This window comes from Lagopus leucura, unplaced genomic scaffold, assembly GCF_019238085.1.
Source record: "Lagopus leucura isolate 7727_CA_CO unplaced genomic scaffold, USGS_WTPT01 Super-Scaffold_100002, whole genome shotgun sequence".
Classification (NCBI taxonomy): domain Eukaryota; kingdom Metazoa; phylum Chordata; class Aves; order Galliformes; family Phasianidae; genus Lagopus; species Lagopus leucura.
Window position 1 is genome coordinate 53,695,574 of NW_024962263.1, and position 26,574 is coordinate 53,722,147.

At 41.0% G+C, this 26,574-nt stretch overlaps 1 protein-coding gene across 1 annotated transcript; it reads left to right on the forward strand.

The window, feature by feature from the left end:
* Positions 1 to 357: 357 nt before the first annotated feature.
* Positions 358 to 26,074, forward strand: TGS1 (trimethylguanosine synthase 1). Its single transcript, XM_042869595.1, has 13 exons — positions 358 to 468; positions 580 to 644; positions 1,616 to 1,788; positions 3,872 to 4,730; positions 6,114 to 6,234; positions 7,401 to 7,487; positions 8,148 to 8,319; positions 9,449 to 9,797; positions 10,665 to 10,838; positions 11,758 to 11,901; positions 13,205 to 13,421; positions 14,404 to 14,482; positions 23,499 to 26,074. The coding sequence occupies exons 1-13, from the start codon at positions 371 to 373 to the stop codon at positions 23,613 to 23,615; spliced, it is 2,655 nt and encodes an 884-aa protein (XP_042725529.1). The 5' UTR covers positions 358 to 370; the 3' UTR covers positions 23,616 to 26,074.
* Positions 26,075 to 26,574: the final 500 nt, after the last annotated feature.

Sequence of the window (26,574 nt, forward strand, 5' to 3'; positions counted from 1 at the left end):
GGTGCCTCTCTGTCCCACTCCCATTATCTGAATTTTTCCCCTTTCCCAGTCCCTCCCCTACCCCTCCTTTGTGTCGCTTCCAGGCACTCCCAGAACTCCCGTTCGGAAGCACCGCGAGCCCAGCGAGCAGCCCACGCGCAGCCACCACAACCTCCCGCCAGGCGGGGCCATCCCCGTTTCTGCAGCGCCTCAGCGGCCCTGCCCCTCGCTCCCCTCCCCACAAAGACGGCCCTGCGGGCACAGCGGCGCCCTCGCTCGGTGGCCTAAGCCAGCCCAATCCGGCACGGCGCGGCGCTCGGGGCGGGCCCGGCGCTGGCGGCAGTTCCGGCGGAAGGAAGACGGCGGGGCCGTGCCGCGGCGTGGGTTCGGGATGGTGCAGGATCCGCGGGGACAGCTGGTGGCCGAGCTGCTGCTGCGGGCCGGGGCGGCGGGTGGCATCGTGTGCCTCTGCTCCCGCGCCTTCGTGGAGTGAGTGGCCTTGGGTGGCGGGATGGGGGGCTGAGCGTTTCTCCAACGGGTTTTGTAGTGCTGCCGTTCTTTGTTCGGTGACCGTCAGCATCGGTGTTTGTTTTTTTACAGGGATCGGAAGTTGTATAAGCTGGGATTGAAAGGATTTTATATCCGAGATGACGATGAGAGTACGGGTAAGGTAATTGTACAGTATGGTGCGGTGAGGCGCGGAGCGAGCTGTGCGCGGGTATTGCGGTGCGGCAGGACTGCATCGCTTTCACCTGGGTCTGCTTCTAACTTTCCTATGGCGTTTGTCGTTATGCGGCGCGTTTGGTGGTGCTTAAGCAATTGCTAACTGTGCAGGCAGGGATTCCATTTGGTGAGATGGCTGGGGAGTGCAGTAGGGAAAAGAGAGAACGTTGGGCTCTGCTGCTCAGCTACAGCCAAAATACAGCTGTGTTATCAGCACAGCCACCAGTCCAAACTCAGTGCTGTCTGGACTGCTGGGAAGGGAGTTAACTGCCACCCTGTCTGATGTTTGGGCTGTTGAAGCCTTATTTTGATTTCTGCTGTTGTCTTGCACTCCTGTTCTCCACTTGTTTTTACTCCCTCTTTTTGCTTAAGAAGTATGTGTGTAAAAAGAGCCCGACAGCAGAGCCATTCTGCAACTAAGGCCTGATGTGAAAATGTATCCCTGCTGCTTTTGTAGGGTGGTAAATGCAGCATGATCCTGAAAAAGATAGATTAATACAGCTAAAATAATGACGTAGTTACTTGTAATCTTTAAATGGGAAAGGAAGCTGAAGAAGTGTTTGTTACAGGATTTGCATTGAGTTATAGGGGTGTTACAAGAAAGAAGGGGACAGACGCTTTATCTGGTGACAGGACATGGGGAAATGGTTTCAAACTGAAACAGAGGAGAATTAGGTTGGCTATAAGGAAGTCTTTCACTGTGGGGATGCTGAGGCACTGGAGCAGGTTGTCCAGAGATGTGGTGGGTGCCCTGTACTTTGGACGCTCGAGGTCAAGCTGGAGGGGGCTCTGAGCTACCTGATGTAGCTGTAGGTGTCCCTGTTCATTGCAGGGGAGTTGGGCTAGGTGACTTTTAAAGGTCTCTGATTACAGAACCTGGAAGATTGTATTACTCGATGTCATTTGCTCACAGGAGAGGAACAAGCATCTGAGCAGGAGAACAGTTGTCCCAGTGTGACATTGGGAGTGGATGCTGATTGTGCTCTGGACCTGGAAGAAACTGAACTAGACTCGGAGGCCGAGCTTATGAAGAGCATGGGGTTACCTCTTCACTTTGGTGGGCACTCAGCTCACAGGGACTTTGTGGTAAAAATCACTGTGCTTTATTTTTTCTGTTTACTTCCTGTTCCAGAATGTAGGGGCATGCCTATTCCTTAGTTGCTTTTGAGACTGCAGTTTGTGAAAATGTATCTGAGTGGCCTTGTTTTCCAGCGTTATGGGACATCATGGTCCATGCATTCAAATGCATTGCTGTTGCCTGTGCTGCACCTTTTTTTGCTGATTGAAGGGTTTCCTTTTCCAGGGCTGTCAGTCTGGCACTTCACCTGAACAGAAAAGTGGCTATTTATTTAACAGCTTAAAAATGACTGGGACAAAAGGAAGTGGGGAACCAGAAAATTCTGTACAAAATGAGTGTATGTGAAAAGAGGAATGAGTTACTTTGGGCTTGATTGGAAAAGGCAAATGAGTGGAAAACTGAGTTGAACTGGAAAAATACATTGTTCTCTGGCATGCAGCATCTTCAGTGCTGTGACAATTCTGGCTTCTTGGTCCGTGCAGTCTGTAAAAGTTGCTTGCCGTTTGGGCTTGGCAGGGTCAGGCTGTGCTTTATGCTTCCATGTCTGTATTGCTCCTGCTGCTAGGAGGAGCTGGTTTAAAGCACTAATGCTCATGCTGTGCTGCAGGACAAGTAAGATACTGCAAACTGAGCATGTATCTGCTTTAACTGTCTAGGTGTAGGTAGTAATAGAAAAAGTTAGTTCTGTGCATTCCCCTTGTAGCTGATCAAGCCAGGCTGTTCCAAAGGACAGGGCTTGAGCTTCGGTCCTCTGATTCCTGCAGCGAGCAGCTGGGCTTTATGGATAGGCTGAAGTTATGTGTCAGTGGGGAAAAGGCAGTGAGATATTCAGTGCCTGCTTCACAGAATACAGACCTCCCTAGAGGTGAGAGTGCCTTTGTGCAGAGCACTCTGTGATTCTAGCCTGATTAATTTCTCAGTAAATAGGAGGAGCTTGTAAATTGTTTTACATGATGGCATGTAAATAGACCTTCCAGACATCAGAGTTGAAGCTCATAGTATGCGTGTATGATTTGTGCAGCTATATAGTAGTAGTGCAAATAAGTCAAGTGAGAAGATAATGTTTTCTTCTAGATTACTGCTAAGTGTTGTGCTTTGCACCATGTACATTAAGGCAACGTGAGAAATGTGAGTGAAAGTTTAATGCCCATTCTCTTAAGCCAGCTCCTTGACTGGTTGCCTTATGCATTTGTCAGTGCAACAAAACCAAGGGTTGCAGCCATGTGAGTTGTATTCCCTCACCACCACCACACTTTTACGTGTGAAATTTAATTGGACAGTTTATCCAGAAACTTGGCACATTTATCTTATATAGCATTTTGTTGCTCAGGGTGTTTTGCTTACGAGTGCAGGAAAAGATTTTTGTCTTCTGTTGCATTGGACAGCTGTAGTAGTTTGAGTACGTGGTAACAAATGAAATGGATTAATTGCAGAAAGAGACACCTGGTTGGATAGGAATCTTTTTCCTGTGTTTCTCTGAACTCTCTCAGAAATCATTGTGGGATGGGAGGAATATTTCATCAGTCATCTTTAGCCAGGCATAAATTGGTTCTGTAAGCAAGATTTACAGAACTTACAAATAAAAACATGATGTGCTAACTACCCTAATAAATCACTTGAGCAGTGTTTGCTGGACAGGCAGGTGTCAGGCAATGGTAAGGATTCGCCTCTGTGGCACCCCAAAGAAATCTTTGGTGTTACTGAGTGATACTCAAGCTAAACTCAGTGACTCCACAGTTCCTGACTGATCTCCCCATAGCATTTCATGGTGTTTCACACTGATGTCTTTCCTCTTAAATCACTGAACAATTATGAACAACTCCCCTTCCCAACTGGAATTCTACCTTTTCTTGGTCCTTTTTGCAGATATGCTCACAGCTGTTATTCACAGCCTTCTTAGAAGTCTTTGGCAAAATGATAGGGTCCTATCAGACCTGTATAACCCTTGGCCCTTTCTGTGGGGAGAAAGCTGACAGTGGGGTTGCAGAGTGAGAGAGGGTCACAACAAGCAGAAATGTGATTACAGGGAGGGAAAGAAAGGACTGCCTGCATGTTGTGGATTCCTGAATATATTTATCCTTTATATTTTAGGCAAAAGAAAAATATAGAAAGAGAAGTAACATGAAGTTTATGAAAAAGAAAAAGAAGAAGAGAAAAGAATTACAGCAAATACACCAGGATAAAATGGAGCAGGGATGCCAGGATCACACTTGTGGTGATCATAAGCAGCCTATCTCAGATGAGCCAGCCTCAGCTACAGAGCAAAGTGCAAAAAACAGCAAATCTCAGATTGCAGGTGAAGGGAACTGTGGAAGTTCAGAGAGCCTTGTTAATGAGGCCTTACCCATTGAACAGAAATGGGAGAAGTACTGGAACGAGTACGGAGAGGGCCTTCTTTGGCAAAGCTGGCTGGAGAAGCATAAAGATGTCTCATCACCTGAAGCCATGACAGCATCTGAACCTTGGAACAGTCCAGACACCAAGGAGGAGTGGGAGCAGCATTATAGTGAACTGTACTGGTATTACTGGGAACAGTTTCAGTACTGGACAAATCAGGGATGGACTATGGAGAGCTCACACACTGACAGTGTTCAGCTGAATGGGGTTATGCAGGAGACTGATCTTTTGCAAGAAATGGACCTGGTCAGCCCAGAGGCTGAAGGCAGCAAAGTGCTGATCTTGGAGCTGTCTCCTTCTCACACCAGAAGTGAGGAAACACTCACTTCAGGTGCTGAACCCCATCATGAGATAATCTCTGGGATTTGTAATTTAAACCTAAATTTGGACGCATTGGAGCAGAGCAGTGCACCTCTAACAGTAACTAATGAAGAGCACAGTTCACGTAACAGTGAAAGCCAGAGTCCCTGTGTTTCAAGCCAAAAGGAACCATGTGATGGAGGAACCAGGAAAAGGAGAGCATCTTGTGAAAATAGAAGTATTAACCAGTCAGGTAATACACAATTAGCTAACATTAATTCTACTGCTATAACTCTAAGTGGTTATGTATAAAAACCAAGACCCTATCTTTATCACACTGTTTTTAAACATAGACTGAGTATTTTGTGGAAAGATAGCATAATTCCTTTTTCTTCCCTCTGATTCTCTGGAACATCTCTCCCGTTTAGGTTGTATATTGAGTGTATTCATCTTCAAGTGATTTTAACACAATATCACAATATGCACTTTATACATCTCTCAAATGTACCACGAAAAGTGATAAAAGGGCACAGTTGGTGCTTTACTGGTTTATTAATTAGCTTTAGTATTGCAGCTGTGTCATGCAGCCTGTGTTTCTTTTTTCACTGATAGTCTAAAATTAATGAGAACTCAGTTTGATGTTTTCATGAATCTGACAAATGTAAGGACAGGATTTTTTAGAAATATCCCCAAAAAAGCATTTTCGCAGTTTGGTTTTGTTTGTGGTTCTCTTTTGTTCTTCTATTTAATAATGTAATACTTAAAATTAAACTTTTCTCCTGCTTATGGTATTATTGTGGACCAGCTGACTTCCGGAGGTCCTTTTCAACATTACATTGTCAAGTAGGTAGTGAGCTGCAGTTATCTTTAGAACCCCAAACTAGTGTGCCCACATCAAGTAAAAATGCCAGTTCACAAAGGAGTGAGTATGTTGAGAGGCAGTGTTGTGCCTTATGGTGGTGGAAGGGCTTTTATGAAGGAGATTAAAAAAAAAAAAAAAAAAACTGGATGTTTTTTTGCTACCAGTTCTGTGTGCAGGGAAAGGAGGTGGCTATCCTGTTTGACCACAGATTTTTCCTGCCAGAATTGCCAATAATAAACTGTGTGACAGCCTTCCTGGCAGATGTATGGTTTCTCCTGTTAAAGATGAAAGACGATATGAAATATGAGTGAAGAGTCAGCAGCTTGGGAATTCAGTTTGATAAGGAAACCTCTGAGTCCATTGCTTGTGACCTGTTAAGGAAGGAAGAAGCAGGTGTGCCCCCATATTGATCTTACAGTAGAGTTCAAATGAGAGGGACGAGAGGAAAATCTTGCACTGGAGACAAAGCTTAAGAAGAAAGAAGAAACTGTTTGGAATTTGTATCCCACAAGCATTTTATTTTTCTTGGAGAGCTGAGTTATTTTGAAATTAGTCCTGCTTAAAATTAACGCTGCAGTGTAACTAATACTGGAAGCTTGTGTTGGCACGTTGTCCCCCAAAGGCAGTTGAAGAAATGTGTGGTTTGACACCTTTGCCTTATTTATCAGATAAGGATATGTGAAACAACTGAGCTGTTGCTGCAGATGCACTTTAAGGATGGGAAGTTCTGAAATTTAACATGTAGAAAGATTTAAAATAAGTTTATCTTTTTAGGTTCCCAGGAGTCTGGTAACTCATGTAGCTCAAATGACAAAGAACAGTTGCTGCTTTGTGATCAAAATGAAGATGAAGGAGAAGAGCCCCCTGAAAACAGGAGTGCCAAAGTCAAGAGAAGGTAAGTAGTGAAATCTTTTTCTTTTTTCCTCAAATTGTTATTTATAACATCTGTTTGAGATTGAGTTAAAAGATTTTCACCCAGAGGGTGATGTCACATTTGAACAGGTTGCCCAAGGAGGTTGTGGATGCCCCATACCTGGAGGCATTCAAGGCCAGGCTGGATGTGGCTCTGGGCAGCCTGGTTTGGTGGTTGGTGACCCTGCACATAGCAAGAGGTTGAAACTAGGTGATCATTGTGGTCCTTTTCAACCCAGGCCATTCTGTGATTCTATGATAGTCTTCCATTGCTGCCTATCACTTTACCTGGCCGTAAGTGAAGGGTATGTCTTTGCTTTATAAAGAATATATGGTCTGGATGCCAAGATGTGCAAGGTGACAATACCTTGTGCCACTGAAATATATGAGATTATTAAATTGGAAGTGATTACTCATTTATTCTGGTTTAGTTAGTGTAAAACGTAGGAGATATTACTTAATAACTTGTATTGCTTAGCTAATGTGTTGCTAATAAAGTGCTCAGTACTGTGACATTCACAGAATAGTTAATCTCTGCCTTGTCACAGTCTTTTTCCTTCCTTGTAGTAAATCTGCAACCACAGAGTGGATGGGAGGCATTTCGTTCCCTCTCTAATAAATCCAAAAGCAAACAGACGAAGGGATGAATGCAATTATCTGCTAATGATTCTGCTTTTGCTGTAACATTTTGATGCTGCTGTAGCACTAATGATGGATAACATAGATAGTTTCATAGATGATGAAGGTAATTTAGAAATAGGGTGAACGGGCATTTTGTCTTCATCAGTTCTGCATAGGGCTTGGTGTTAAATGTTTTGAGAAATCATTACAAATATTTGGAATATTGTAACTCCCATGGAGGGGCATACTGAGTTGGGTAAGAATGTGCTCATGCATATGAATAGGTTAGTGTTATCTGCCTTGTTTGATATCAGCAGTGTGTGGGGGAGTTATTGAAATGCACTTCTAAATGGCTTCAGTGCAGGAGTTTTAATAGCATTTCTTTAAGAGTGGGTAGGTTTTGTGTTTGTTTTGTGTTTGTTTTGTGTTTTTTTTTTTTTTTTTTAATTTATTATATGATTATTTGGAGGGGAAAAAAAAATAACCTCCAACTTAACTTAACTTGTTGTCATCTGTGTTTTCTCCTAGCCATGAACTGGATGTGGATGAGAATCCAGTGGAAGATCCTGAGGAAACCTGTTCTGTTTTGGGCTTCAAGTGTGGTGCAGGACAAAAGTAATTGCTTATGAGGAACTCAGGGTTCTTCTCAGCAAGTCAGCTCTGTTGATATTATTTTAGTATGCCATTCATTTCCATTCCAATTTTGTTGAACTTCTGGAAGATAATTGGTGAAGTTAATTTTTCTGCAGTAGCTTTAGCAGTAGAAATGCAGAGTTAGGCAGCAAAAAAGTGCTTTGAAAGATAAGCATAACTCATAGGGTACTTGCAGTTATATAACTGCAAACAACTGAGTAGAGAACTGAAATGCCTGCTCAGCTAGTTAAATTTGGGATGCTTAAGGGCTCAAAACGTTAATGGACTTCTCAGTTTAGAGTTCTCTGAGTTTAGATTGTAATTTGTAGATGTTTCATGTTGAAATGAGGTTGCTTTACATTAACTGTGTTAATGAAGTATTGCCAGGTTATTCAGGTTCAGTGAAATTTCCATTTTCAGTAGCATATCCTAAATATTGGTTATCAGTGCCTTAGAAGCAACATCATAGGGCACAGATGGACTGTAGCTTAGGTATAGGGCTCAAGTGACACATTTAGTACATATATAAGATTCAAAGAGGAGTATGTCTTGTAGCTGACTCTGTCACTACATGTATGTTAATTTTAAATCATCAAAATTGTAAATTTCCCAACTAATTTTTTTTACTTTTGTTTATTTCAGGTATGGTGGAATTCCAGATTTCACTCACCGAAGTGTTCAGTACCTGGAGAAAAAAGCAAAACTCAAGTCCAAATTTTTGGATATGCGTAAACCAAGGAAGAGCAAAAATACACACATCTTCTTTACAGAAGAGCCAGAAACATCTTGCAAAAAAAATAAAACTCTAAAGAAGGTGGGTATACTTGTTAGTGTTGGTGAATTGCATAGATGTCTGTGCTCCCTTAGCTGTTGTTACATTATGCAGAAGAAATTTTGCACAGACAAGTGATTTTTTTTTTTTCATTTTCAGTCTGATGCTAACGTTCTTTTTTTCCCCTTCCTCTCCTCCTCCTCCTGTTTAGGTGAAGAATAGTTATTGTTAGGGTGGGTGTAAAAAGGCATTGGTGGATGCTTAGCAGTCTAGTAAAAGAAATGTGAGCTTAATGGTGAAGTTACATGGAACCATGTACAATATAGGTGCATCATTCCTTTAAAGATGTGTGTAGGTTTCTGTGCTTACTAAAAGTCTTTCTGATCTTAAAATGAGTTTATGATTACATTTGTTAGTGCTGGAATTCTGTGGTGAGGGGGAAGAAAAAAGTGTATGTAATCAACATATACTGGGATGCTAGGCATTCCCTAATACTTCCCTGTGTATTCTATACATTCCCTAATACTTCCCTTTCCATAGTACTTCACCCTAAAACACTGTTTTCTTGTGACGATGAAGAATGTTGTATTGAGCTCTCATCCCATTGCTATAATTTAGGATCAAAAACTTGGCCATTGCTTCCTTGTACCTGATGCCAGTGAGGAGAGCTGTGATTATGTGAAGGAGAAAACAAGTTACAAATTTCCTCAGTCTTTCTGGCAAACAACTGTGCTAGGCCTAGTGCCACCCAGAGTAACTGTAATGTTAAAACTAGGCACCTGCAGATATCTTTGAAGAGGGAAACTGACACCTGTCCATTGATCGGGATGCAGTGTGGAGTTACAAACTGTACAGCAGATTTGATGCATGTACCATTTGGTACATCCTGGAGGTGAGGCAACTCACTCTCTTCTTTGCACCCAGGTTGTATCTGCTTCCCAAGACAACTTGTTTTAAAAAAAAAAATGTGCAAAGGGAGCAGAGCTAATGACTCATGTTATAACTGGATGGTTTTTTATGTGCTTATCTGTGGATATTTTCCTTTTTTCAAAATACACATGGTAGAGAATGTATCCATGGCAAGTGTTTTTTAACTGCAATGCTTTTAAACTGTCCTGTTTGCACCTGGTTACCACTTCATCTCACAGTCTGTGATATATTTCCATTCCAGGTGGAAGCGTTCCTGAAGCAGGTTAATGAACCTGCAGAGGAAATGGTGTACCAGAAAGCCTCTCCTCTGGGTAAAGTTGAGGAGTCATCAACAAGCAGTGACTCGGAGGATCAGGAAAGTGTCACCACTGCACGGAGTGTGAGATTCAGTATGGAAACCCCTGAGCTGCTGCCTTCCAGTGTGGTTGATGGTGAACCTGGGACAAGTAAGCTGGAAGAGGCAATGGATGCAACAGCAAACAGTGTTGGATGCCAGGGAAAGGGAAAGCCCAAGTATGGCTCTGGAAGGGTGCTGGTCCCTCTGGACATACCAGATTATCTCCAGGCAGAAATGGAGGACGTGAGCCCAGGTACTCCTGTTTCCTACAAACTGGACATGACTTGGTAGTGGCCTGCTGCTCCTCTCCCAAATTATGGTGTTGTGTGGCATTTACCTGTGGTTTACCACTTGGACCAAGAAGGTCTCTTTGAATAATTTATAGCTGTACTAGTGAAAGTAGTTTGTTCCTGCAGCACCAAAATCCCAGGCCTTGCCTTTACTTTAGACAGCATTTCTGTATGGATGAACAGTGTTGATCTAACGTGTGGCCTAGTAGGTCATGTCTCTGGTTCACTCCTCTTTTTCCCCTGTGAGAGCTATTCACGTCAGCTAGAGGCAAGGAATGCTCACTTTTGGATTCATATATGCACACAGATTTAGGAAATGTGTGTTGTTTAAAAAAAAAAATAAAAATTTATAGTGTGAACGTGCTTATTTAACCCTTGGAAAAACAGAAAATAAGATTATTTAGCTTTCTGCATAGTTTAATCCTTCCCACAGAAATCCAATTGTGTTATAACTATTTAAAACGCTGATATAGATTGATTCTTATTCCTATTTAGTACATAGGCATTAAATTGGTGTCTGATCCACGTTTGCTCACCATTTACAGCTTATTTCTATCAGCTGAAAGTCATGTCTAGCCTGCTAAGACTCCTAAATAATGGGTAAAATATTATCATTTTATAACTGTGACAGATGTTTGATAGATTACTTTATTCCTTTGCTATATAGAATGCCCTTTTTTAACTTAAACTACTGATCTGCATAATCTGGCAGACAGTATTAAAGGTCATTTAGCAGTGTTGCTTAACTCGAGCATCTTGACTCTTATCTAGCTGCCAGTTATATTCATAGCCTACGAAGACAGTTAGTTAACTTTTACAGTGTCTTCCAGTTGTAGATGAAAAAAATACTGCAAAGAAGAAGGAGAGAAAAAGGAGGAGAAAGCATAAGATTGCACTGGGAGAGATACCTCCTGAGATTGCTGCGGATCCTGAGCTGATCAAGTACTGGGCTCAACGCTACAGGCTGTTCTCTCGCTTTGATGAGGGGATTAAACTTGATAGAGGTAGGTGTGTGTAGTATACAGGGTTTTGACTTGGGTGGCCTAAGGGGTACTCAAGCCTGTGACCTTTCTTACAGCTTATTACTAATTCTTTTGTTGAAACGAGCAATACTGAGTGCACAGTCAACACACTGACAAACAAAAAAGCTTTGGGACTTCTGTTCCCCAGTTTCTAGGGTGGCACAGCCCTCTTTGTGCTAGTCGTGATGCTTGCTGAAGATCGTAGTGTACCCAAACAGTGCCTGCTCAGGACTTTCTCAGAACCTCAGTGACTCTTTTTTTCTCCTTTTTTTTTTTTTTTTTTTTTTTCTTTTTTTACTTTTTAACTTTGAAGTGCAATAATGAATGTAATTTTGTTCTCTTAACATACACCGTCTTTCAGCAGTCATTTTCAAGGTTACATTTTTCCATGTTATGTGGAAGCCACTTCCAGATCATAAGTTCATAGATAAATAAGGAGTTTTTAAAAAAGGGTACTACCACCCTTTTTAGTGAGGTTTTTGTAAGGCTTTCATTTCTAGTACTTCCCCATATAAACACATAGATTGTTTGGCAGGCCAAGCATGGCTGTAAGGAAAATAACGTGTAGGATGTGAGAGGATATATTTCTGTTTTATTTGTGGCAGAGCATAGTTATGACATGTATGAGGTTTTTTGCAGCTGTATTTATGTACTTGTCCTTCATAAGCACCAAGTTCAACAAAGCCTTCACTGAGAATCAGGTATATCTATTCACATCAGTGAGACTTTGTTTGCTTAGCAAATCACTGGACTTACCAGAGTTTATAATCTTGAAAGCCTGTATTTCCTGGTCAAATGTGTTAAGCCAGAGTTGCTGGGATTAATGCTAAACCTTCAGTTGTTTATTTTTAATTTAGATGAAATAAGTGGCAAAAAATACTTTTCTTCTCTTCCCTTGTAGAGGGCTGGTTTTCTGTTACTCCTGAGAAGATAGCAGAGCATATTGCAGTCCGTGTGGCTCAGTCATTCAACTGTAATACAATAGTGGATGCCTTCTGTGGGGTTGGAGGAAATGCTATTCAGTTTGCTTTGACCTCAAAAAGGGGTAAGTGGGCATTGTATGCAGCACATTGTTTCATTTCTTCAACCTTTTTCCCTAAAATTAGAGAAGGAAGTTAGGAGGAAGTTTTTTAGGAGGAAGTTTTTCACACAGGGTGGTGACGCACAGGAACAGGTTGCCCAAGGAGGTTGCGGATGCTCCATCTGTGGAGGCATTCAGAGCCAGGCTGGATGTGGCTCTGGGCAGCCTGGTCTGGTGGTTGGTGACCCTGCACATAGCAGGGGGCTTGAAGCTAGAGGATCGTTGTGGTCCGTTTCAACCTATTCTATGATTCTATGAAAATTGGAGGAAAAACTGCTTTCCAATTTAAAGTCAAAGTTGGATTTACGTTGTGTATAATCAGTGTTAGTTTTACTTGGCATAGTAGCTAGTCCATAAGATGCTCTGAAGATTGCTGTTAAAGGTTAAATTCTGTTTGCAGTGACACCAAAAAGCTGCTGCTTTTCTCAATAGTATGTTAAGGCTAAGTACTCAAAAACATATTTCATGTGAAATCTACTTAAAATATTGGAATAGGATCACCTGTGGGTGCAGCAGGACCTAATACAGAAAAGCAGTGATAACTTGATATTAGTGTAAGTTCTTGTTTCTAGGTAATGAAATTGCAGTGAATCATGAGAGTGCTTTCTGTAAAAACATAGACTACTTAATCCTCCTCTAGTCTTGAAACACTCTGGTAAAATACCAGCTCATCGAACACTTCCAAGTAATTTCTGAGCAAGAAAAATGGTAGTTGTGCTGTGTTAAATTTGGTAGGCTATGATGCATTCTATAAATATTTCCTAAATTTCACGTTAGTTTATGTGATTATGTACTGCTGTTGTATCATAATTCTTGTACAGCACTGGGTGTTTTTCCAACTCAATTTTCAGTGTAATGTGATCAGCCACGAGGTAAACATTAATCTTTGACAGAGGAGAAGAACAGGTTTCCAGTTTGACTCTGTGTAAGCTGTTGGGCTCCTGCCAGGAGAGAAGATCTGGCTCTGGTGTTGCTGTGACTTTGGTGTGAATGCATGGAGCTTCTGCTGTAAAGTAAAGGACTTTCCTTTCCCTCTGAGGAGCTGGAGCTTCATGTTTTCTGCTACCTAGAAAATGAAGTCATTGCTTAGCACTTAAAATGAAATTATGGATGTGATGTGTATCTGGTTGCTACAAGCATTGTACATTGTGAAATACATTGTGAAACTTTTTGTTTGGTAACTGGGTGGCATCCATGTGACAGTCAGATGCTCTGTGCACTTTGCAGCCCACATTACCTGTTCATTTCCTCCCTTGTTCCTTTGCAGTGATTGCTGTTGATATAGATCCCGAGAAACTCAGCCTTGCACGCAGCAATGCCGAGGTGTACGGCGTGGCCAACCAGATTGAATTTGTGTGTGGAGACTTCATGGTGCTGGCTGCTGACCTGAAAGCAGATGTTGTGTTCCTCAGCCCTCCTTGGGGCGGGCCTGACTATGCCACTGCTGAAATCTTTGACATCCAAACTATGATTTGCCCGGATGGATATCCTTTCAAAGCTGTGTGTCATCATGGGTGTGATTTTCAGTGTTTTATGTCTTTTTTTCTTCCCTCTTCTCTTGAGGTGGGCTTTGCCATGTCCAGCTGGCAGACCGAAAGTGATGGTATCTGGATGAGGTGCTACAAGATATGGTTTGATAACATAGTGATAGTAATGGGGATAGGAGAACAGTTGGACTAGATGATCTGGTATGTTCATATCTTCTAATTTAAAGTATTCATTATTTTTGTTATATGATTTTATTTAAAGAAACAACCCTGAAGTAATCAAATACACATGTGGCATATGCATAGGCAATCATTAGTTATGTGAGTTATAATTTTTTTTTTAATGAGAGCTAGCCTTGCTTAAAATATTTATATCATTATTATAACACCTCATGATGTGGGAAAACAGAAGAATGCAAGCAAAATATTAACTCAATTAATGTATAAAATTTAATGTTAGTTTATTTACATTGGTAGTGAGCAGCCATTCATTTAGGAAGGCATGAGCATAACAGTCTCATCAACTACAAAACTGTGTTTTTCTTTGTCAAATAATCTCTTTTTATTCTTTTTTAGCTAAATTGTAGCTATACCTCTAAGGGTAAAGAAATCTATGCCTATGTGAGAGGCAATATTATGCAAAGTGATTTAGAAAGCAGGTATCAAACCAATGTACTGACTGTAAACTGCTTCTCAAATTCTTTTTTTGCAATTCAGTTAAATTTTCTAGGTAAAATGAGTGAATTGGTTGGGTTCTCTGAGGTTTTTTTTGTTTGTTTGTTTGTTTGTTTAAAAAAAGGACAGTAATGGTGAAATAATGGTATTTCTACATTTAGTACTAATTTCTGCATTTCAGAACAATATCTAATTACACAGCCATTACGTTATTGCATAACAAGCTTTCAAAATGAAAAATACGTAATAGTTTCTCCCTCCCTCTACATTTATTTATTTATTTTTTTCCTTTACTGGCTTCTACATTTGAAATTTTCAGGCTCTCCAAGAAGATTACAAACAACATTGTTTATTTTCTACCTCGGAACGCTGACATTAACCAGGTACGTTACTGGAAAATGGCTTGCTAACTACCAAAACCTCAACTTGGTAAAACAAAGATAGTATAAGCACAGAGTTAAGGTTTTTTAGTCTGTTCAGCTGAACGTGTTTGTTTTGTTTAAAATTTGAACCTTACATTAAGTGGTTTCTGTGTTTCTAGCACTTCTGGCATATTTAGAAATGGGAGTAGTAGATGATTTTCATTATTTTGATACTATTCCTTCATAGAGCAGCAGACTGGAGATACTTACAGACAATCCAAATACAGTATATTTGCGTGCCAGATGGATACATTCATATAAAAGAAAGAAGGTATTTTAACCAGCTCATACCATCTCATATATTCTGAGTCCTAAACCTTTCTGGTTTTCCATTCATGAAGGAGTTGCAGGAGATCACTGTACAGCCTGGTATCATTAATGCCATTACTGTCGTTCTCATTAGCGCGTTAGTACAGTCTCAAGCAAGAGTCATCTGTCATGCTGCCCATACAGGTGTGTAGTTACCTAGGGGCTGCTTGCAGAGCAGTGATTGGATTACTTAGATGTAGCACTGACTTGTTAAACACAGTTTATTTTACCAGTTCAGGGTGGTGCTTTTTTTTGTTTGTTTGTTTTGGTGGTAGAAATGTTCATTAGAAAAGTACTGTGCCTGTTTGGTTGTTCAGATTGTTGATGTGGAATGTCAAATACAGTTTGTTCTTCAGTGTTTGAAATTGAATATGTCAGTCAAGTACTTTTTTTATTTTGGAAGTAATTAGATGACTGTAGCACTTCCCCTGAGTGTCTGGTTTAGTTTCCTCTGTATATTTTCTATGCTAATTATGTCTTGTAGATTTTAAGCTAAGATGGAGCAGTGAGATGTTCTCTTCACTTGCCTTATGCCACAGAACTTCACAGGTTTATTTCCAGCTTTTCCAAAAGCTTTGTCTAATGTAGAGCAGATGAGGACTTCAGCCAGTGCCTGCAGACGTGGTTTATGGCAAACAGACAGTATGAGAAATTCTCATGGCCTAGCTGTTAGCATGCTCTGCCTGTGTAGCACCTGTGTGTGGTCGCATTAGATGTTTTGCTGCCCCTACGTCTTGGTCCAGTTGGTTCTGAGTCTTGTTGGAATGCTCTGAATGTTCCTTGATGTACATCCACAGGTTCTCCTCTACACAAATTGCTGAAGATAAGTGCTGTCGCTCAGAATTGTGGCTATGTGGTCACAGCTTAGTTGTAAAAGGAGATGCTTGGATTCAGCTCGGTTTTCCCATCTATAGGCTGTTCTCAGGGAAAGAAAGCAATTCCTTATGCTTTCTCTAGATACTGTGCCAGTATACAGAAATCCTGGGGGTGTTCAAGGAAAGGCTGGATGTTGTGTTGAGGGACATGGTTTAGTAGGAGCTATTGGGAATAGGTGAACGGTTGGACTGGGTGATCTTTTAGGTCTTTTCCAACCTTGGTGATTCTATGATTCTATGATTTTCTAAAAAAAAAAAAAGATCTAAAGGTTGATTATCTGACAGTGTGGAGAGAGGATATGCATCTAGCTTAGTGTTGAGGGAAATTTAGTGTTAGTACTTGCTTGGACAGTGGTGGGTTGTACTTGACCTTCCTAACTATGATTGTAGTGGATTCTCTAGTCCACAGAAGACTATGCAGAGGTTACAGCCTTGGCCGTCGTAATCTTTGGTTGTATTGGAGTGACATTTCTGAATTTACCACTACTGAAATTTCAGGACTGTGAATTTCTAGAGGAAAGGAAGATATATCTTCAAGGTTCCTTAAGGGTAGGCATGAGCAGTTTTTCTTCTTAGTTTCTATATGGTTTTGCCCATTTTATTGATCCATTTTATTTATCTGATGGATCAAATAGAGTAGCTCCTGTCCTGACAACCTTGGCAAGGGTGCAGAACCCCACTGCTAGTGTATCATCATATGGCTGTGCTTGTAAATGTAATCCGTAAGCACCAGGGGCCTAGAAAGGTCTGATGAAGAAAATATTTAACATTTTTTTGCAGGAGATTAAAACCTGAAATCTAAATAACTTCGATAAGGCAGTATTTGCTGAGAGATTACCTGATGCCTTAGATTTGAAAATTACAAGGTTCTTAAGTTCATTTATGATAGCACTGCACAGGCTTATCAGAATTGCCTCTTCAGTGTCCTTAAAAGTTCTCTTTTTGTATACGTGCAAATATTTCAGGCTTTCATGTATCCCTGAGCTCCTAGAAGAGGCAGTCTGGAATGTTTAGCACGGAAGGTGGCAGTTGTTAAATCTTCAGTACTCTGCCTCTTGCTTTTTACTGACTGAATCGGCAACCAGAGTGTGCTTTGCTAGTTAAAATTAATTTGGAAGCTGATTTAATTTCTGTTGCAGAACTCCATGCAGATGTTAATACCGATTGTAAGCCAGTGTAGCAGTGCATGTTGGCCTGTCTGATAGTAGATCTCAGGTTTGTAGAAATAGATGCCCAGCTACTGGAATCGACCTTAAAACTAAAATCCTGCTTTTCCTTTAATTAGGAGGGTGCAAATTTACTGGAAAACATATCCTTTTGTTTTTTGGTTTTCTTTTTTTTTTTTTTCAGCATTAGATATGTTGGGTAGTGTGAATTCTTGCTGTGAAAGCAGGTGGTTGTTGACCTCAACTGTGCTGTTTCTGAGGGCACTGCATTCACTGCCTTCTTGGTAGATCAGACCTGCAACCTTGTTCTGTATGGCTGTATTCCAAAAGTGATGTGAACTATGCCTGCATAGTACTATGATTTTTCTGAGTCAATTTGGTCTTGCAGAGTGGAGAGAGGATTCCTTTGGCTGAATCCTCGTAGAAAATTCAGTGAATTTATGTGCAAGAGCAAACTTCTGTACTTCTGCCTCAAGAGGGAGCATCGAACCAGTGAAACACACTTGGTGTGCTCACAAGAAATAGGAAACATTTATCTCGGTTACATCCAATCTTCTGGTTTATAAGCATGTGCTTGATTCAAAATGTATGTCCATTTTTAGGTTGAACTAATCTTTCAGAAATGTTCTTTCTGATTAGGGGATATTCAGGAACCATTATATATGTGTGTGTGCATAAAAGCATAGTTGATATTTGCAGCTCATCCTTGCTGATACCTGTTTCTTTGCAGCATCTTTACCTCTAAGTCTTTTTTTTTTTTTTAACTTAATTTGTATCCCTTAAAAAAAAAAAAAAAAAAAAAGTTTGAGAGGGAATTGGGTTGAAGGGCAGAATTGTGAGATTTATAGATATTACCAACCGAGATCATGTTTTAATACTACTTCAGTTGTGGGTGGGACTAAGCTTTTATTTGGCTGCCAGCAGTATTTTTTGAAAACAGAATAAAAAGTTTGATCAACTAAGAGTTCTTTCAAGGTAGGAAAAAACTTGAAATCACTGTCTCAAATAAACATGTGCATTCAAATCAAGATTATGCTGTAGCAAATTTGCTGTAGCAAATACAAGTGAAAATGTTTGGTAAACATTTGGGTATTTGAAAGCTGTTTTTACCTTCTATGAGAAGAATTAATGATACTAATTTAAGCTGATAGTAGTTAAAAATAAATAAATTAGGATATCTGTGCCTTGGCAAAATTCTGATGAAGACACATTTCCTGCCCTTGCTCCGTGGTTAATAGGCTTCATGAGCGGCAGGGAACCTGAAATCAGGGAATGTTCAACCTTTCCCAACATCCTTGTTCTCAGCTGGTTCATTTCTATCACATCAAGGGAAAGAAAGGAGATACCTGCAGGTGATACTATGTTTGGATCTTCAAACCTCAGCTAAGCCTAATCAAGACCTGCATGAGTGATTGGAGAAGCAAGCTGGTTGAGACTGATTAAATAATGTCTACATTGAGCAAGCTGTGCTAAGCCTCATTGTGTACTCACCTCAGGGACTGGCATTTATCCGTGATTGGTTGCACCGCCTCTTTTCTTCTCTTTATCTTAATATTTGCAGCAAAGAGGGAAGAATCTGGGGTTTACTGTAGGAGTTTCTTTGTAGTGCTTTCACCTCATTAGAGAAGGGCACCAAAGCATATAGAATCCTCCTAGGTGTTCACACACTAATGCAGTGATGCAGCAGACTGTTCTGCATGACATAGGTCCTGTTGCTGAGGTGTTTGTCCTGCCACTGGTTGTCAGGACAGGGTCAGGGTGGGTGATGCCCTCTCCTGAAAAACTGGTGAGACTTATATGCTGATGGTATAAGGCATTAGCACATCAGCATCTCTACCAACCTAGCCAAGCACAGCAACTGGAGCAGTGGTGAACATGTGGTTGGTTGCTCACCCTGCCCATTATCAATTATTGCTCAGCTCGAGCTATCTTTTTGGGATAGAAGATATGTTTTGGTCTATCTGAAGTCCGGCCTGTGACATAAGAAAAGCACTGTAGTTCTGTAAAGAGATTTGGCAGTGTTAGAAAGCCTTTCTCCATGGGGTAAATTGGTTGAAATGATCTATCCAGGAGGGAGATAGATAGTAGTGTTGGCTCTGTGCTGTGGGTTACAGCAGTAGTGTTGTGAAGTCATGTTCCAGACCTTGCTAGCGTGCTACACGAGCTTTGTACTAACAGGCTTCGTGTCAGTATGGGGTGGGGTAGAAGAAAAGATCTAATAAATTAAAAATAAATAAATAAAGGAAGCATCAGGAATTTTTCTAAAGTGGGATAACTTAAAAACAAACAATCAAAAAACAAAAAACAAAACACCAGACCTTCAAAATTCAAGTCTATTTCACATTCAAATTTGAGTATAGTTGCAATTTCATAAACAGGAACTGTTGTATTTATTGAAAATATATTTTCCTCTTAGAGTTGCTATTAAACTTCTGAAAAATTTCCCCGTTTTCAGCCAGCAATATTTGGATGTAAAAGTAGCATGGCATAACAGAGGAAGAATACTGCTTTTTTGGTAATATATTTCCTTTAAAGGTCATCTGGTTCAGCTCCCCTGCAATTACAGGCAGCTACATCAAGGACAGCTACATCAGGTCGCTCAGAATCCTCTCTAGCCAGACTTTGAGTGTCTCCAGGGACAGGGGCATCCACCACATCTCTGGGCAAACCTATTCCAGTGCCTTACTACCATTACTGTAAAAAGAACTTTTTCCTTTTTCCTTTTATGCAATTTAAGTCTCTCCTATTCTAATTTGAAACCATTTCCCCTTGTCCTTTCACAACATACCCTGCTAAAGAGTTTGTCCCCTTCCTTCTAATGGCCCCCATTTAGATACTGAAAGGTTGCTATCAGCTCTTCCTGGAGCCTTTTCTTCTCCAGACTGAACGGCCCCAGCTCTCTCAGCTTGTTCTCATAGGGAAGAAGCAGGAGGAGTTCTTCCCTGTCATCAGAATTAGAGAATACCTCCAGGGTTTCAGCCTGTGCAAGATTAAAACTAGGTTCTGTCTCTTAACTTTCAGTAAAGGCTGTTTGTTGTTTTTTTTTCCAAATGTGATGCTCACATCACAGTCAAGGCTGTGATGCTTCAACCAGCATCCTTTATGGCCTCATCCATCCCTCTGGTGGATGTCTGCCTTCTTTGAACCTTGCTAGAAGGAGAGGTCATGCATCCCTGAGGAGAGAGTGGAACATGAAACAGTGGAGATGATGTGTCTGGATGCAGTACTGGCATTTCTGGGAAGATGCACATCTGGGAAGATGTGTGAGGGCAGCTGGGTTGGGCATGGTGCTGCGTTTTGTAGTTGAGCAGGAGAGAGACCTGGTGGGAATTGATAAACACAGTGCCGTAGCAAGGTGTTCATAGGTACATACTCTTCCATCTGTGCTGTTTATCATGTTCTCCCACGGTTACTACTAGTTAATGGGAAGTATATATGTTGGCATTGTAACAGTGATCGGCAACTTCTTTCTGCTTAAGCTGTTAGTGAATTAATTGTTAGCAGCTTGTTGTGACTCCATCAATCATGAGCTGACCTGCCAGCAGTCTGCCTGATTTTTGTATTGATGTGTAACATAGTCCTGCTGGGAAAGTCTTACAGACTGCATTTATTCCCTGTGTACAGTGCTTTCAAAAAATAGGTGGTGTAGGAGACAAGCAAAAGGTTACATTTGTCGTTATATAGAGTTGTGTTGTGTGTTTGTTTTTTAATGTGGTCACTTTTCAGACTTCTTCCTATTTCTGTATTGGAAACTGACGCCTAGGTTTGGGACTTCAGCTATACCTAATTAAATGAAATCACTTCTCAATCGCAGGACATTTTGCTATCCTAAATGGTGGTTTCACATGTCTGGTTATGTTTCAGACGTTATTACTGTTTGGTCTATATCTAGTGCTTAGAATGATTTGCTGGTACTAAAATCAAGCAAAATGCTGTTGACTCTGATAGTGAAGAAAAGAATGCACATTGTGCAGATCCTTTTTCTTTTCTTGCCTTTGTTTCCTCAATGTAATGATACTCCATTTTTGGAAAATCAAGATTGAAAATGAAACTTTGATTTTGTCTGCGTATCTTGTGCCTAGATGGTAAGATGTTTATTGTGCTTCACGTTTTGAAAGACCACCTGGAACTGTGTAGTCTTTTTAGGGTCCTTCCAACCCGAGCCATTCTATGATTCCATAATAATACGTTTTAGAGCTTTTTGTCTGGCAGTTTGTCCTTGTTAATCTGTCAGGCTTCACTGAGCCGTTCCAAGGAAAGCTTGCAGCTAGCAGCTTGCACATAATTAAATTTGCAACCTCCAGCAGTTTATAAACAAGCATGGTGATGGAGCATTTGTGTTTTCCTCTGAATGTTGGTGGTTCCATCTGAGCAGTCAGTGCCTCCTCGCTGGGCTCCCTTTGCTTCCCTGCACCTCCCATTCACATGAGAAGCTGCGATGTTGACAGATGTATTCTGAGGAGTGCAGTCATGGATTTTTGCAATCTGGAGATTTCTGTCCTGACTCTGCCTCTGCAGTTTATGCCTATGTGCCCATTAGAGTTTTGTCACCTTTGAGTTTTCGAATATATATATTTTAGGAGGCAATTGAAATTACTCTTATTAATCCTGGATTTAATGCTTTAAAGTTGTATATATATTTATACATGCAGCATGTGGATATTGTGCTCTCAGGTATCCTTCAGCAAATGCCACCTGTTAGCAGAGGGAGTGACAGCTACCTGCATTACTGAATAAGTATTCTGTTTGGACTTCTAAGAGGAATACTTAGTAAAGACTTGTTTGATATGAATGAGCAAGTAGTACTTATATGTGCTTAATTATATAAATTGTGCTCCGAACTTGGGACTGGGTAATCAATCCCAGGTAGTATCAGTGTTCGTATATTAAGTTGACCAATCCAGTCAATATTCCTGAAGAGTTAAGCAGCTATAGCTTCAGAAGGCATTCTCTTACACTTTTTGCAAGAGTCATTTACAATAAAATAGGACAAAATTAACATCTTCCTGGGAAAAAAAATAAATGGGTTGCCTTGCAGTATTCACGGCTTTTAGAATGTCAAGAAGGAAAAGGTAAGTCATAAAATTAACATTCTTGATCACTTGCCAGTTCAGACTCTCGTGCTATTTATAAATTGGCCTGCTTCTGCTTTTTTACTTAAGTGGCGGGTTCCTCTTTGACAAGAATGTGGAATTTTTTTTTCCTATCACCATTATACTGAAGGATGAATAAAACTGCTCAGACTTATGTTTTTATCTACAGACAGAGAAAGAAAAAGAAAAAAGGGGGGAGGAGGGAGAGGAAAGGAGAGTAAATGTCTGTTTTAGGTAAGTGTGATCTTTCTGGGCAAGTCAATAAAGGTTCAAGGTATAATTCAGATTAATTTGTTATTTCCTCTTGATGGTAGGCTGCTTTTTTACTTGCAGTAAAATAGAGGAAGCTCAGCATGTTTATATTTAAACCTGTGCTACAGAGTGAAGTCTCGGAGGAGTTCAGAAGTGGCAATAACGCAAGCCGAACTTCACATTTTAGCTGGCAATGTCACAGACATCTTGGTTTAAAGACCAGTGCAAGCCTACTGCGGGCCTGCAGACCTTCTGTTTTTTATTTTGTTGATGTGGAAAGTTTTCCAGCGTCAGACCCACTGGGGAGCAGCACAGCATGGCAGCCACCTCCCACTGTGCGGCCTGCAGCAGGGAGCAGTCAGTCATCTACCGTCTGCCACAGCGCTGCTGGGCGTGGTAAACATGAGCGGAAGGGGACGGAGGGTTGTGTGCTCGGGTCCAAAAGACAAAGTCCACAACAGTGTTTCCTTTGCAGTTGTCAGTTGTAATCATTAAGCACCAAAGGTGCTCACTGGGCTCGGTCAACAGAGCGTGAGCGGTCTCGCTCGGGTGGCTGCAGACAGGCCCTGCGCTGCCCCACAGGCTCTCTACCTCATTCTTCAGCGGTTGCTCAGCTGCCGGCTGCCTTACCATCAACAGTGTCTGAGATTCACCTGCACGCAGCAACAGCTTTTTTTTTGTTGTTGTTGCAACAGGAAAAAAAAAAACAAAAAAGATAGTATATTTGAAAGCTGTTTGGTTTGGGAGCTGCATATCTTCTTGTTATGATGTTTTTGTTTTGGTTGGTTGCTTTATTTCCTTCCCCAGCTCTTCGGCACAACTTCTATGCTTCCCAGTTTCAGGATTTGTTTTTACTCTGCCCACGAAACTTTGCATTTTGACATGTAAATTTGTTTTTTTTTTTTAACGTTTTGACACTCAGGATTTTGGCTTGGTTTTTGCTGTCACCGTTACCAGGCAAGCATCAGGGATGCTTGTGCTCCTGATGCTCTGCAAACCAGGCTGTAGTATGTCTCAGCATAGTGTGAGAAGTAGTGATTCTTTATCTTTAGTTCTCAAGTTCTCCTGGTTTTTTTGGCTGAGTGGATAGGAACGAATTCTAGGTCCCCAGAAAGCCACAGACTCACTTCTGTGATAAAATAGGAAACACACGGAGGACCGGAGGCGTTAGGCACCAGTGATATCAGAATAAAGATGTTTTACATGACACGAGCAGAAGTTTGGGGATTTTCCTCTTTACCTGCACATTGATTGACCTATTTCTTGTTCTTTTGTTTTTCAGATTGCTTCCTTGGCAGGGCCAGGAGGGAAAGTTGAAATAGAACAAAATTTTCTCAATAACAAACTGAAGACAATAACAGCTTATTTTGGGGATCTAATAAGGCCTGACCTCTCCTGAATTTCATGTGCATTCTTCTAGGTGCAACCTCCTTGACTACTTTACTGCATAAACCTTTGTACAACTGGCTTGTCCAAAATGACGTAAAGCTGTTTCCTGCTTTAATTTTTATTCTGAAAAACGTTTTGTTCATTGCTACTGCCAATAAATGTTTTATAAGAATTTTGGCAAATTTCTAAAACTAGAGTAGCTGTGAACGGAGGAGAAACTCTTTTTGACACAGTCTTGCAAGATCAGTCAGTTGAAGGAGGACCTGGGGACTTCTTTGCAGCTCTGATGCGTGCTGCAGTACTTACTCCATTGTGGATGTTCAGGGTGTTGAACAGTTTGAAAAACACCAAGTGTCAAGAACTGCTGTCAGTGCTGACAAAACATGAGCACCTGAATGTAACGTGGACCTACATGGTGTGATACACGGCACCAGATGCAGCTGTCACCTAGCTTCACAGGCTCCCTGCTCGCCTGGAAACCTTCTCAGGTTTCTTTATGGTATGATGGCCTACACATTTGTTATAGTGAGTTCTGCAGCTTGCTGCAGCTTACAGAGAGAATAGGGTGTGTGGCCGGCAGCAGGGCTGTACCCTCTCCTTTGTTATTTATTCTTTTTCCCCCTCCTACAGATAATGAGGAGAAACCTGACAGGAGGTCGGTCCCAGTAGCTTTACTGGAAGTTACACACAGGTTTCATCCTCTTTTGGACACCTGCTCCTCAGGCAGGCAGCATGGAGCAGCAGAGGGAGCACTAATCCCCAGTGGGAGTAATTCACTCCCAGTCTGGGTTTTGAGGGAGAGCAGTTGCCTTTGGACATTTCTTTGGGCAGAAAAGGACTCAGGCAAGAGGAGAAGTGTCTGTAGGGCACAGACATGAAATTCTCACTGAAACACGGTTACAGAAAGTATACAAGATTAATGTTGATCGTGTTTATGAGGTAAGAGCGTAGGAATACCATTTTGAAGATGAGAAGTGTTGATTCTCCTCTACTTGGAGTGCAGCAAATCATGGTGTTGAAGGCAGCAAAGACTAAGCACTGAACCATGGATCTGTGCTGATGAAGAAGGTTTTGTAGAGTAACAGTGTGGAACAAACAAATGAAGGGAATTTTTTTTTAAAGATAATAAAGACATACTTAAAGATTTTATTAAATCTTCAAATCAGGTAAGAGACTAGTGGGTTTGTATATGCAGGTTGTTAAAAATATATGTGCAACTTGACTCATTGCAAGTGCAGTAAAGAAGCACCTAGGAAAGAATTTTCCAAAATTTATTGTCCTTCCAGTACCAGGCAATTGCTAAAGTGTTAAATGAGCGTTTCCTACCTTCACATGTTTCAACTATTTAATTTGCATCACTGCGTTTTTTCCACTGTGCTGAAGAACTGCTGTGATGGTGCAGGCCCCCATGCCAGTATTTAAAAGGAGTTGGAAAGGAGAGAAACTACCTGCTCTGCAGTGTTTCCTAAAGAATGGCAAGGGAGATCCTGTACTGTACACCTGCCTCTTCCTCAGAAATGTGTTGGATTTGCAGGCAATCCTTTTGCTACAAAGAGGAGAGTGGCAAGTGCTGATATTACAGGTCCAAGCCTACTGCAGCAGTAGCATATAAGTGTAGTGATGTTATTAAAATTCCACTCTGACCTAAATTGGGGGAAAAAAAAAAAAAAAAAAAAAAGGGAGCCATAAAATCATAAGACCAAATGAAAAATAAATGTTTACTCAGTATGTTAATAGTTCTCTGTACACTGAAATTTAACTATGTTGGCCCTGCAGCTGCTTACAGAAAAGTTGTCATCTTATTTTTTAGTCCTTCTTCTTTCCTATAGTTAAGAATGACTTCAGAAGCATTTTGAGATCTCACTAACACCACTCATTTTACCTCGTTTTACCACTTGTTTTATCAGAAAAGTGGTCTGATTTTGTTCATCGTTCCCAGTTTTCAGGAAGTAGAAGCTGAAACATGACATACAAAGTGCAACATTTACTGTTCCAATGTTTGCTTCCAGTTTGGTGAACTTAATGGTAAAAATGGAAGGCTAGTTAAAGGCTTTTACTGCTTTTACCTGGCAAGCGTGTTAAGAGTCAAAAATGGAAGAATACCCTTGTTCATGCCTGTTCTTCTGTGTTAACCAACAAGTGCAAAAGATGTGTTAGCTGGTTGGTTGATTTGTTTTGCATACCACTTGAAGTCAGAATGGATTCTGCTGGGTTGGTTGCTGCCAGTTTTGTGCTCGGTGCAGTTTCCCATAGTGGAGAGCCACTCAATTAAACCTAATGGACTGACTCTAATAAAACCTTAAGCCTTACGTACTAAGAGCAATCACTTTGTGGTAGTAGTAGTTTCAACCACCAAGCTCTTCACAGGGGACAGCATCAGTCGTTATGTGAGTTTCTGTAGGGTGTTGTTCTGCTTTGTATTTTGGAAAAAAAATGTGATGAAACAGAATTAAATTTCCGGAGTTTTAATACTGTGCTGAGTCCAGTAATGTTTTGCATATCGCATGCAGCAAATTGGTGTTAGGCTACCAAGTTACAATGCCAGTGCAAAGTAAATATTCATAGAGGTTTAGGCTTGTACTTTAATCTGCCGAAGAAGCTATGAGAAAAATGCGGAGTATTTTTTGGAGGCAGACTACTATTTGTACTAATTACCATAAAATGTGTACTCTTTCGCTTTCTGCCGTGCTCCCAAGGTTCTGATTTCTCAAGTTTATCTTAATTAAATCAGTCATTATACCAAGCCCACTGATTCCTTTGTTTCTGCTGCCATGAAGTGATGAAAAACAGCTCCAGCAATCAGACTGCAAGGTGCAGAGCAGTGGTGGATCTAATGGGGTGGGAGCAGTGCATTGGGGCAGCCCAACCCTCCCTTCATGGCAAGAAGCTCAGTGCCACTGAGGCAGCCGTGTTAGTGTTATGGCAAGAATCACTGTGCCGTGACGTTTTAACGTACGGGTTTTAGAAAA

What these genes read in the sequence shown, in the direction of transcription:
- TGS1 (XM_042869595.1), top strand. Translation starts at nt 371, where the DNA reads ATGGTGCAGGATCCGCGGGGACAGCTGGTGGCCGAGCTGCTGCTGCGG. An exon ending in AGATGACGATGAGAGTACGG is followed by an intron (nt 645 to 1,615) that starts GTAAGGTAATTG and finishes ATTTGCTCACAG; the next exon opens with GAGAGGAACAAGCATCTGAG. An exon ending in TAGAAGTATTAACCAGTCAG is followed by an intron (nt 4,731 to 6,113) that starts GTAATACACAAT and finishes TTATCTTTTTAG; the next exon opens with GTTCCCAGGAGTCTGGTAAC.